The following is a 12,016-nucleotide window of genomic DNA, read 5'->3' as shown; positions in this document are numbered from 1 at the left end:
AAGTAAATTGTATCAATAAATCTTAACAATGATTGTATTGATAAATTATAACAATAAATTGTAACAATAAATCGTCACAATAAATTTTAGTAATAAATCGTAACAGTAAACTGTATCAATATATCGTAACAATAAATCGATTAATTAATTTCTACTCCTATGATCCAACTAAATAGATCTGAAGCAGAATCCACTCTAATCGACTCCAATCGACCTGTACCATTATAAGAAAAATCTTAAAAATTGTTTCAAAATTTTATAAATCGATAATAATAATATTGGAAAATACCATTTGGTTTGAGGTAAGTACGATCTACGCCGGCCCAGAAGAGCAAATCACATCGATAAATCACTTGAAGCAAAAACATTTTAGAGATCACAAAGACAATTAAAAAAGCAAAGCAAATACTTTTTAAAAAACTGTATCATAATTTAGAAATCCAAGCACAATTCCAGAAACAAAATGTTAAAAAGTAAAAAAAAAAACATTTTGGTGAACAAAAGTAATTCCCAGAAAGCAAAGGAAACACAAAAAAAATGTATGGGACATTGCTGATTGGATGATGACGTTTGTCCATCATTTAAGCTAAAAGTTTTTTATATGAAGCGATACTGGATATTGTACTCCAGTCAGCAATAGTTTACACCTTTTCTGGGTTTTCATCGTGTATCGTTTTTCTAAAATTTCACTTTGTTTTCTGGAAATTACAATTGGATAACACAAATGATTTGTCATAAATTCTTGTTTACTTGTTTGTTTGTTTCTTTGTACACATGTTTAAATTACATTTGATTATCTTGATGAAATACAAGGAATCTGGAAAACTTCCCCTGCACTGTTCACAACCAGGTATTACTCTCTGAGTCATACTGGTTGAATTTTAGTTAAAGATGTCCTGGATCAATTTTATGTCAGTAAATTGGATTGAACCATTACAAATGAACCAATAGGTCAGTACTAAACTGGTTCAAAACTTACTTGAAAAACAGGGAATATTTTGTGTCAATTGGTAACTTCACATCTGAGCCTAGATAAATTACATGTGGAGTTCCCCAAGGCTCCATCCTGGGACCACTTCTATTTAACATCTACATGCTCCCACTGGCCCAAGTTATAAAGAACAACAACATTAGTTACCATAGCTATGCAGATGACACACAGATATATATTAGACTGACACCAGGAGACCGAGGCCCTGTACAGGCTCTTGGTAAATGCATTGAGGACATTAATGACTGGATGTGTCACAACTTACTTCAATTAAACAAAAACAAAACTGAGGTTATTGTCTTTGGGGCTAAAGAAAAAAGGTTAGACGTCACTACAGAGCTTCAATCTATTCAACTAAAAACTACCAACCAGGCCAGAAACTTGGGTGTAGTGATAGACACAGACTTAAATTTTGATAAACACATTAAGGCAGTCACTAAATCAGCCTATTATCATCTCAAAAATATCTCAAGGATTAAAGATCTGATGTCTAAGCAGGACCTGGAGAAACTAGTGCATGCTTTCATCTTTAGTCGACTTGATTACTGTAACAGTGTTTTTACAGGACTACCAAAAAAATCCATCAGGAAACTGCAGCTTATTCAGAACTCTGCTGCTCGGGTTCTCACAAGGACCAAGAAAGTAGACCACATCAGTCCAGTTCTGAGGTCTTTACACTGGTTACCTGTCTGTCAGAGGATAGACTTTAAAGTTCTGTTACTGCTTTATAAAGCTTTGAATGGTTTAGCACCAGAATACATGACTGACCTCCTGATCCGGTCTTTTATCAGTTCCTAGAGTCAGAACTAAACATGGAGAAGCTGCATTCAGCTTCTATCCTCCACAGATCTGGAATAGGCTTCCAGAAAACCTTAGATCAGCTGAAGCACTCAGTGTATTTAAATCCAGGTTGAAGACTCACCTGTTCTCAGTTTGATTAATATGTATTCAAAAGTTTACGTCCGCACTGTCTATCTATGCTTGTTTTAAATTCAGTTCTTTTAATTTTATTTTAATGATCACACATTTGCTATTTCTTCTGATTTTCTTTTAATGTTTTATGTAAAGCACTTTGAATTGTCTCTGTACATGAAATGTGCTATACAAATAAACTTGCCTTGCCAATATTTACTATAAATCACATCAGCAAACACAAAATATTAAAATAATCGAATCATTGTCAATATGAATTGTTACACCTCAACTAATTTAACATTTTTTTAGATGATACCACGTCAATTTTTAACTTATACAATAACCTGCAAGATAATGTTTTAAAAAACAGGTTAATGATTCAAAAAGAAAAACTCAGAGTTTGCAGAATTCTGACCAAGAACAATACATTTTAGGAGTGTGGTGGTTTAGATGGTTCGCTATCTTATAAAACAATTCCTACCAAACATGTTAGGGTTAGAAACAAATTAGTTACTTTAAGACAAAGATATATGCATACATTTACCTGTTTGTGTAATTATCTGTTTGTAGATATATAAATATGCACTCATTAGAGAGGGAGACAAGTATGCATTTTAAGGACTATAATAGAAGGGGGTGTAATGGGTATAGTAATAGGTTTGGTCTAGGCTGGGCGTGGAAGTGAGAATTTACAAGATTTTTACTTCTTTTTGCTCTATTTTAAATACACCCCCCCCCCCTTTTAAAATCTTTTCCAATTTTTTCCTTAAAGCACGTGACCAATTAAAAATAGTATCATATCATATTCAAGGTTTCCTTATCTGGTCAACAAATTAAAAGTAAACAAACATTAAAAAAATAAACAAAACAAAAAAATGGATAGATTTGATCAGAACAGTGATTTTGATGGTGCTATTAATTATATATATATACTTCCAGATAGAATCCGTGTATTAATGATGCCAGTTTTTAAATTTAATTTAATTTAATTTAATTTAATTTAATTTAATTTAATTTAATTTAATTTAATTTAATTTAATTTAATTTAATTTAATTTAATATTATATTATATTATATTATATTATATTATATTATATTATATTATATTATATTATATTATATTATATTATATTATATTATATTATATTATATTATATTATTTTAATAAAAGAATCCAAATTTACTTCCAGTCTAGGAACAACATTGAATGTTAAGGCAACAAATTTACCAGTGTTCTCACAGTGAGCCAATAGGTGGCAGTAGCGTTCTTTGGTCGGTATATATATTAGTCAAGGAACCCCGAAGAAGACCTTGGAGGCGGAAAAGATTTTTTACCGGACATGAAGAAGAGAGTAGAAGAAGAAGCAAGAGGAACAACAACAACACGGATTGTTCACTTTTAATTCCTAAAAAACGTGACCCAGCTTTTCCAGAGGTAATTATTTCATTTAGCTTGTTTGAAAAAAATCGGGGTGCATAAATTTGACACGCCTCGTGTTATAAACTTGTGTGTGCGGTCTCGTTTAAAAGCCCACAGGAAGAGGAAACAACAGTTAAATTTAGCTAGTCCAGTTCGTTAATGTCATTCGCTAACGGTTAGCAGCTGCTCTGGTTGTTTGTTAGTCAGATATACTGCTGTCCTTTCGTCCTGTCGTAAATGTTAGACTTTTTGGAGTTCACATTCGCTGACAGCTTTTCTTGCTTATAGGTGAGCTAATTTTATTCACGTCTGTCATCCTGCTCACTCTTGCTAACCGACTGGCTGCGCTGGGAGGAAAAAAAATCCAACAAAACCCAGCTGCAATACTGTTGTTTATCTGGAAAGTTACTTTTCTTGAGAACTTTTCTCTGTTTAATTCTAAAAACTGCAATGTATTACTGCTTATACTGAAAAATGCTTTAGAATTAATAAATAATGATACAATTTATTTTAGTCAATTGCTTCAAACTGAAGAAGTTAAATTAGTAAGTAAATTAGTAAGTAAGTAAATGAATAAGTAAAAGGTCATGTTGAAGCCAGTAAAGTTAAAGGAACCTAAATAATGGAGGAACCTGTTATCAACTGCAAATCTCGTCTATTTAGTGCTATAAACGTTTGAAAATATATCAAATTAGATGAGTAATCTTTAAATAAATGTATTTAGGCTTAATTTAGAGTTATATAATGTTGTTAAAAGGGGAAAAATACAAAAACGGGGTCAAAAAGTTTGTAGAAAAGTTCAAATTATTTTTACTGAAGAAGAATTGTTAAGGTTTTCAATGCACAAACTTAATTCTCAATTATTTACCTAATGTAATGAATGTACAACCTGTAAGAAATTTTCATTAGGTGAGTGCAAATGCTCATTGTTCCCATCATGAGATAAATTATAGTTGTTTGTGTATCTGAAGTGAATTCAAATCTGAATTAATTATTAAACGTTTGACATCTTTTATGACAATAGACGAGGTTCTTCACTCTCAAAGTGTTAAAAGATTTGAAGATTTTTATTTTAAAGAGAATTCAACATGTTATTATTATAAAATATAAAAGTTAATGAAAAACAAAAGCATGTTGAGTAATTTCCTAAATTAGCCCAATGTTTTGATACCAATGTGTATAAAAACTGCTGAAAAAAGTTTGACGTTTTTTTTTTTTTAACCAAAGAAGGTTAAAAATATTTTAAAGGAATACTAATAGTGCAAATAAATGTATATGAACTTGTTGCTTAAATGTTCTTTAATGAAACATGTCTGCTTTTACATTGTAAAACACAATAAAACAAAGTCTTAATAACAAAAAATAAATAAGTTACTTAAAATAAAGGCATACAATACTAGTTAGACTACATCTTTGAAATATGAACAATGACATTATTTGTGATTAAAAACTAAAATGCTAATGTAAGGCTGAGTATATATTCCGGTGCACGTGTTTTGGAATCTAAATGACAACTGGTTCACAGTGATTTGTTTCTTTTCAGGTGCTGTCCTGCAGTAGATGAGCTGTGTATAAACACTCGGGAGTAGCTGCTGAAAACAATGGATCTGAGTTTGGCTGTTTGGAGCCCCCTGACTCATCCTTTTTTGGGGGTTCTGGGATAGCTCTAACAGAGACCATGAATCGTGGAACTGCTCTTTCATGAAACTGCACAATTCAGACAGACAGCAGTGAGAGGAGCATGGAGCAAGAGGCAGCCGAGAAGAAGATGGATGACGGGGAGATCCCTGATGGCAAATCTGCATTTTTGACTAATTTGAATCAGTGGGAGGACAGACGAAGAGATGATGGCTGTGAGAAAGAGGACAACATGGCTGATTTCAGTTCTCAGGAAACGCCACATCCTTCCCCTCTAGAAGACTCTGACACAGAATGGTGTGGATCCACGAAGGGCAAAGAGGATACAGACGAGATTTCTGATGTGTTTGAGCATAATGGGAGTACAGATCAAGAGAACCCAAAGGTTATTAATCAAGAGGAGGACGAAGCTGCAAAGGAGCAGCACATGAACGGGGACTCTGGTTGGAGTAACGTGGGGGGTGGCCGAAAATTTAAGTTTCGGAGCAGCGGATCAGTGTTAGAGCAGAGCAGTCAGAGTACCTTCTCCTCCTTTCAAAAAAGCAACGTTGTGTCAAGTGGAGCGCGGCACAAGCAGACTCGCAAACGCAACCACCACCACCACCATCAGCCAAACAGAGGACGGAGGCAAACCGGAAACCAACTCGTCATCGCTTTCAAAGAAATGCTGTCAGAGTCTCTGAGTTTCTGGTGCATCTCCTGCATCCATATGTTCATTGAAATCATTGTGACGTTAACTCACAACTGCGGAGTGGGAGTGGAGACTGGCGCTGTGAAACTTTACAATGTCGGACAGCAGATCTTTGTAAAGATCACTGACGTACCTGGAATGAAGGAAGATTTCAGTCGCTTTTTTAAATGGACAAAATTTACTGTAGCTGACCTGGTGGATAAAACTTTAAAGTCCCTGAAGTGTGTAAAAACGGCATTCTTGCACTGTTTCAGACTTTGCTGTACTTTAATGACTCTGAGTTTCAAATGGGGGAACGGTATAGTGGTCCGTATCGGTGGTGAGAGAGGAAAACACCTCTGGATAGCTTTCCACGAGTCGAAGTTTTGGAAAAGGGTCGTTTCCCTGATGGACAGAGTCCGAAAATTGTTCCGGAGAGGCAGTCGGGTACCACCGTATGCACCTGAGTCCCCAGAAAGAGCAGGGAGATCTATGCAAGGCCAGGAGTTGGAGCGACTTCTGGCTTTGGTGGAAGTACCGGAGGAGGAGCTCGACCCGTTTTCAGTACTCGGTGTAGAGGTGGACGCCACGGAGACGGAGCTGAAGAAGGCCTACAGACAGCTGGCTGTCCAGGTGGGGTGTTAGACTTTAAAGAGACATGTGGACAGTGGGTCCTCGTTTTCTTTGAGTTCTAAAAATAACCTGCGATAGGTGAAATCCATGAAGTTGGATTACATTCACTACACACTTTTACCAGACAGAAAAGAGGATTTTCACACTTTTCTCTCTTGCTTAAACTCTCAAAGTTCAAATCTTTTTAGAAAATAACTCCAGTATTATAGAATGAAAACAATGCGTCGGTTTTGCGAGCTGCATGGCACGGAGGAGATTGATTGACAACATTCTACAGCCAATCAGGAAGCAGGACAGTGTACTGTAGGGAAAAAATATGCAAAATTACACCAAAAAAAATATCAAAACAATGAAATTGTAAAAGATGAACCACAATATAGCAAGGGACCACTGTTTATTTAACTTTTCCAACTGATAAAAAGAGGATTTTTCTTTTATTTCACTGCAAATCTTCCTTTGTTCTTCATAAGGTCCATCCAGACAAGAACAAACACCCCCGTGCCGGAGAGGCTTTTAAAGTTTTAAGGGCAGCCTGGGATATCGTTAGTAATCCCGACACACGGCGAGAGTACGAGCTGTAAGTATGCACGGCATTTCTTACATGCATGTCTTTTTACATGTGTGACTGATGATCTGCTGCTTTGCACTTTATCTCCACACAGGAAGCGCATGGCAGCGACCGAGCTGTCAAAGTCCATGAATGAGTTCCTCACTAAACTGCAGGATGACCTGAAGGAAGCCATGAACACCATGATGTGCACCAAGTGTGAAGGGAAGCACAAGTATGTCACAAAATAATTCTTCAGAAAGCATGGATAACAAACACTGCTGCTGAATGCACTGAATGGCTGAACTGCTACTTTCTCTGTGCAGGCGATTTGAGATGGATCGGGAACCCGCAGAAGCCCGGTTCTGCGCCGAATGCAGCCGCTGCCACAGCGCAGAGGAGGGAGATTTATGGGCGGAGTCCAGCATGTTGGGCCTTCGCATTACCTACTTTGCTTGTATGGAAGGGAAAGTTTATGACATAACAGGTGAGCATTCACACTAGCCTTCTAGTTTCCATGAGATAACATCCCATCATCCCTCTGCATTACAGCCATTCTTGTACTGTTTTTACAATCAAAATGAAGACCAGTTTACTATTTTTGCAAACTTTTGGCCAGTTTAAGACGTCTGCAATCTAAGGCATAGATACACAATTTTAAAATGTGATCCCCTTTTTGGAAGTGTGTTTGTGATGTTTTATTTCGGTGCTGTCATGTTCCAGAGTGGGCGGGTTGTCAAAGAATCGTCATTTCCCCGGACACGCATCGCGTGCCGTATCACATCTCCTTTGGTTCAAAGAACAACAGCAGCGCCACACGACACAGGTACGTCCCTGGAGGTGCTGAGTCTCTACCGCTGCCACACATCATCACTGCAGTCGTGAGTGACAGCAGACCTCGTTGTCTTCGCTTCTGGCACCACGTCTGAATGATGAGGGCAGCAATAGAGTTACTATAATGATGAGTTTTCTAGGTTTAAAGACACCACTCGGATCATCTTTACAGCTAATGATTTTAATAATTGAGTTACTTTATTGATTGTGTTATTGCTGTTTATCCTGGTTGTTTCTGTCCTTTTATTTTTTTTCTCTAAAGGTCTTGCCTTTTGTCAGGCCACAGTTGAACATTAGATTTTTTAACCAGGATTAATAAAAGTTAAATTGAAAAAATAAATTGTAAAAGTAAGATTATGCCATGTTTTGGCAAATTAAAAAAAAAACTATGTCGTTTTCTAGGACAAAGTTTCTGCAGAACAACAGTAGTTCATTAGAAATGGTCATTTAAATTCATTTCTTTCAAATGTTCCCACCTCTTGAGTTGTGGGCGGGACCTTTGGTGTAGAGTAAACTCTCCTTTTTCTCGGTGGAATACAATCACATATCCCAAATTGACACCACGCAGCAACCTAAATGCCAGTTTTTTTGCACAATCGAATGGCAAAAGTTCTATTCTTGCATGCCGTGCAGAGGTCTCTGAGACTTTAGGACAGAGTTAAAACTGAGCGGTGACCAGATGATTTTTTTACATCAGGTACGGGCCACTCAGGCACTTTTGGAGGTCGTGCGGTTGCTGTCCAGTGTCAGGCAACTGGCAAGAAGGCAACAACTTTGTTTTTAATATAAATGGTATAGTTGTGTATGAAGTACGTGATTTTGTTCTGCACATTTTTTCTTGTGCGTGATTGCACAGGCATGCAGGAAACCTTACCCTGAGCTGCTGGACGGCTGGTGTACAGCGACATTTTTGTAATGATGTCATCCCTGCCTGAAAAAAAAAACTTGTTTGGCGGCAGCTAATCTTGAAGATTCTGCTGATGTCTCGCCATCGTGTGGCGACAGTTGTAGAGTGTAGCCTTATGAGAGCTTGTGGCTCGAACATCCTATGTTCTACATTTTAGAAAACATTTTTTTTATCTGCTCCTGATTAACAACAATTTGAATAAATACTCAGAAATGCAATTTTGAGCACAATTTTCTGAATAGATGTCCTCCATCATCAAAAAAATGACACAAGACCATGTTAAAAACTTAGTTTTCATCAGAGTGGGTCTTTAAATTGTAATTATAGTGGCCGTATTATCCATTTATAAACCTATAAAGTTTTGTAGGAAACCAAAACAACCAGACTCTGAACTATTTGTGTCGTTTTTTTTTCTAGGATGCCGTCAGAACACCCTCCTGGTCCAACAAATCCTGCAGACCTGCAAAACTTCTTCAACAGAATCTTCAAAGGCGGACCTCCGAATGACATGCCCGCCAATGGAAGCTTCTTCCCCCCAGGTCCACCTCACCACCACCCTCCTGGAGCCGGGGCTGCTCCGTTCCCCCCGCCGCCCAGCCAGACGGGTTTCTTCATGCCAGGCGGGCCTCGGCCAGAGTCCAGTGACACGTGGGCTGAAAGCGGCAAACCTCCAAGGAGAAGGAAGAAGGTCCGCAAGCCCTTCCAGAGGTGAAGCCGCTGACTTTTAGTGTATTAAAATGACAACGCATGGATAAAGGATGTCTGTCCATGGCTGTTTTTTGTCTGCCTGTTGGCACGCCAAAATCTGAACTGGAGACAACAAATGGTGAGGCTGAAAGCCGAGTCTGAGGGCCTGAATCATGAAGAAGAGCTGGTTGACCGACTGAATGGTTAAACTGGCACTGATTGTACTTTACCCTTTCTCGTCAGCATTTTTTTATTGATGACTGTAGCCTTTGGAGTTTAAATCCTTGCCAGGACGCCGTTATGAAGTTTGTTTTTATTTTCTCCATCATAATCTGCCAAATCCATTATCATTGCATGATGTACTCAGCTGCATTTTGATGCTTCCGTTTTTTTTCTCTTTTGTTTTCTTTGTTGTTGATTTGGATGAAGTGAGTTCTGCTCATGAACGGACGGAGTGAGAGTCGAGGAAAGAGTTTCAGTCAGTAACCAGAGCAGTACACGGATCCGGGCAGCTTTACTCCATCAGTGTTATTCATTACTGTTCAAAAGTTTAGTAAAAATCTGAATCGGCCACATCCTCTTATGTCGGGAGGAACTTTGAGTAGATTTTCACTTTGGATTTGCAGTTTAGAAAAGGTGAACATACAGTAAATGCAAATATTCCAATAATCTTTAAGATGATATAACAGAGACTTCATTATCTCTTCATTTCAAAAGGCTTCTACTGAATTCAAAACGTTTACTTTGTCACTTAAAAATATTCTAAGCATCTCCAGTAAAATTCTGAGTGGAACTATTTCTCCGAGTTCTCCTAGTCCAACAGAACATTACTGTAAAGGTCGGACTCATTATTATCATTATTATTGGAAAATACACAAACTTGACAAGCAGCAATGCCACCATTCAATGCTATGAAAGGTTTTTGCTTTTGGGGCATATTATGAACACAACACTAAGTTTTGTCCAGAGAAGTCTAAAAACAACTGCAGCTACTTATTTTGAACATCTGCTCGTCTGTCTTTCAGAGACGCCACCTTTTATTTCTGCTCGAGTCAGACTGTAATGTCATTTTTTTTTTGCACAATTTTTGTGGTGTTTTGCTAATAAAAGAAACAAAAAAACATTCATAAATTGAAGTGGTTCAGATTTGGGGCAACATTTTTTTTTAACAAGAAACGATCGGTTTGCATAAAGAATTTCATTGTAGCGGTTGAACGTCTTTACCTGACGTGGTTATGTCTGGGTAACGTGGAAAATCAACACGGTGAGCTGTTTTGTAAGGGCTTTTATTTTTCTTTTACTAAGAATGTTGACAGTTGAATACAAGTTTTCAATAAAGTTATTCTTTTTTGTCTTCACTTCTTATATGCAAACCTGCTATTTTAAAAAAATTTTCATGGACTGTAAATGATTTTCATCTCTGACGTAAACCAGACTTCTTTAAGGATTTCAGGGAGGGCGGGGCTTGTAGCTTATCGGATTCCACACATGCAAAGATCATGCATGTTTTTTAGATGTGGAGTCTAAAAGAGCTGCTTTAACTAATTTCAGGGCAAATCAGCAAAAAAATCAGCCGAGATTATTTTTCTTATGTAAAAATTAGAATTTTTTGATATAGTAAAATAATTTAACATGCTAAAAATAAAAATTGAAAGAATTGAATAATTACAGATAAATCCTATTTTTGTACCATATTTTTTGAAGAATTGTAAGATTTTGAATACCTTGTTTGAATTTTGACTGCATTTCTTTTGCAGCATATTTAGATTTAGTCCTTATTTAACAACTTCAATGTACTGTAGGAGAACAAAGGGAAACGGCTACAAAAATGTTCAGACTAATAATAGGTGAGGTGTTACAGAAAGATTCGATAGACCGGCAGCAGATGCGTGGAGTGTGTAGGTTATCCACCTCATTAGAGACAGAAATTGACAAAAATATGCTATAATTGTGATTGAAAATTAATATACTTTGAAAAGGAACATTTTTGAGGTTTTATTCCAAAACTGTCTCTTTTGTTCTCATTTTAGAGCCAATTGCACCAGTGGGTTGATTTACCTCAAACTTAGAGAAGTGCTGCATTCATGTGGTGTATAAATGATCGGAAAAATGACTTTCTAACTCAGAAAAACAACTAATCTTCACCACATGAATGTAAAATAACTTTCTGCACTTAGATCAGGGGTCTGCAACCTTCACCTCTGAAAGAGCCAAATGAGTTGAAGTCTCAGTAGGAGCCACACAGTCTTCCTTCACCCTTTAAAAAAGAAGACATTTATTTGAATTTATATTATTGTTAATACTATGATAAACAAAAAAGAACTTTTGTTCATTTTGCATGAACAGAACACAAACATTCAAAGAAAATAGCCTTTTTTTTAACTTTTGACAGAAGTTCCTTTCAAAATAAAAGACCCCTTGTCACATATGATCATCTCAGTGCAGTAAAAGTAGTAATAGCAAGTGTAATGTCAGCAGTGATTAAATAAAATGAGTTATTTTCACTGTTGTTGGTGCATGTGTGCCAGAAATGTAAATCTAACAAACCAAAATGAAATCCAAGCTAATTAAATGAACCCGACCTTATCTTTTGAACACACAATTCCTTACTTTTTCCAAAAATAGAAAATTTGCTTAATAATCTGGTGTGCCTTAACACTGGTTGTGCTAATTGACATCCATATATTTTGTGTAGTAAAGAACAGGACGCACAAAAATGTGTCAAAAAGTTGCAGTTTGACTTGCGATACGCACTGTCCTCCAACTGTTTGTAA

At 36.8% G+C, this 12,016-nt stretch overlaps 1 protein-coding gene across 2 annotated transcripts; it reads left to right on the top strand.

Moving 5' to 3' along the window:
• The first annotated feature begins 3,185 nt into the window (after nucleotides 1-3,185).
• Nucleotides 3,186-10,600, top strand: dnajc14 (DnaJ (Hsp40) homolog, subfamily C, member 14). Of its 2 annotated transcripts, none has more exons than XM_024271113.2 (7): nucleotides 3,186-3,341; nucleotides 4,870-6,267; nucleotides 6,738-6,844; nucleotides 6,930-7,049; nucleotides 7,141-7,301; nucleotides 7,538-7,640; nucleotides 8,973-10,600. In XM_024271113.2, the coding sequence occupies exons 2-7, from the start codon at nucleotides 5,068-5,070 to the stop codon at nucleotides 9,265-9,267; spliced, it is 1,986 nt and encodes a 661-aa protein (XP_024126881.1). In that variant the 5' UTR covers nucleotides 3,186-3,341; nucleotides 4,870-5,067; the 3' UTR covers nucleotides 9,268-10,600. The 2 variants fall into 2 exon arrangements, with proteins under 2 accessions (XP_024126881.1, XP_024126882.1); XM_024271114.2 differs by lacking the exon at nucleotides 3,186-3,341 and adding an exon at nucleotides 3,472-3,614.
• The last annotated feature ends 1,416 nt before the right edge of the window (nucleotides 10,601-12,016 follow it).

Source organism: Oryzias melastigma, linkage group LG5 (assembly GCF_002922805.2).
Source record: "Oryzias melastigma strain HK-1 linkage group LG5, ASM292280v2, whole genome shotgun sequence".
Lineage (NCBI taxonomy): Eukaryota > Metazoa > Chordata > Actinopteri > Beloniformes > Adrianichthyidae > Oryzias > Oryzias melastigma.
Note: the sequence above shows the minus strand (reverse complement) of the source record. Positions and strands in the feature narration are given on the sequence as shown.

Coding starts and splice junctions, on each gene's coding strand:
- dnajc14 (XM_024271113.2), top strand. CDS start 5,068: ATGGAGCAAGAGGCAGCCGAGAAGAAGATGGATGACGGGGAGATCCCT. Junction 6,268..6,737: donor ACAGACAGCTGGCTGTCCAG/GTGGGGTGTTAG, acceptor GTTCTTCATAAG/GTCCATCCAGACAAGAACAA. Junction 7,641..8,972: donor AGCAGCGCCACACGACACAG/GTACGTCCCTGG, acceptor TTTTTTTTCTAG/GATGCCGTCAGAACACCCTC.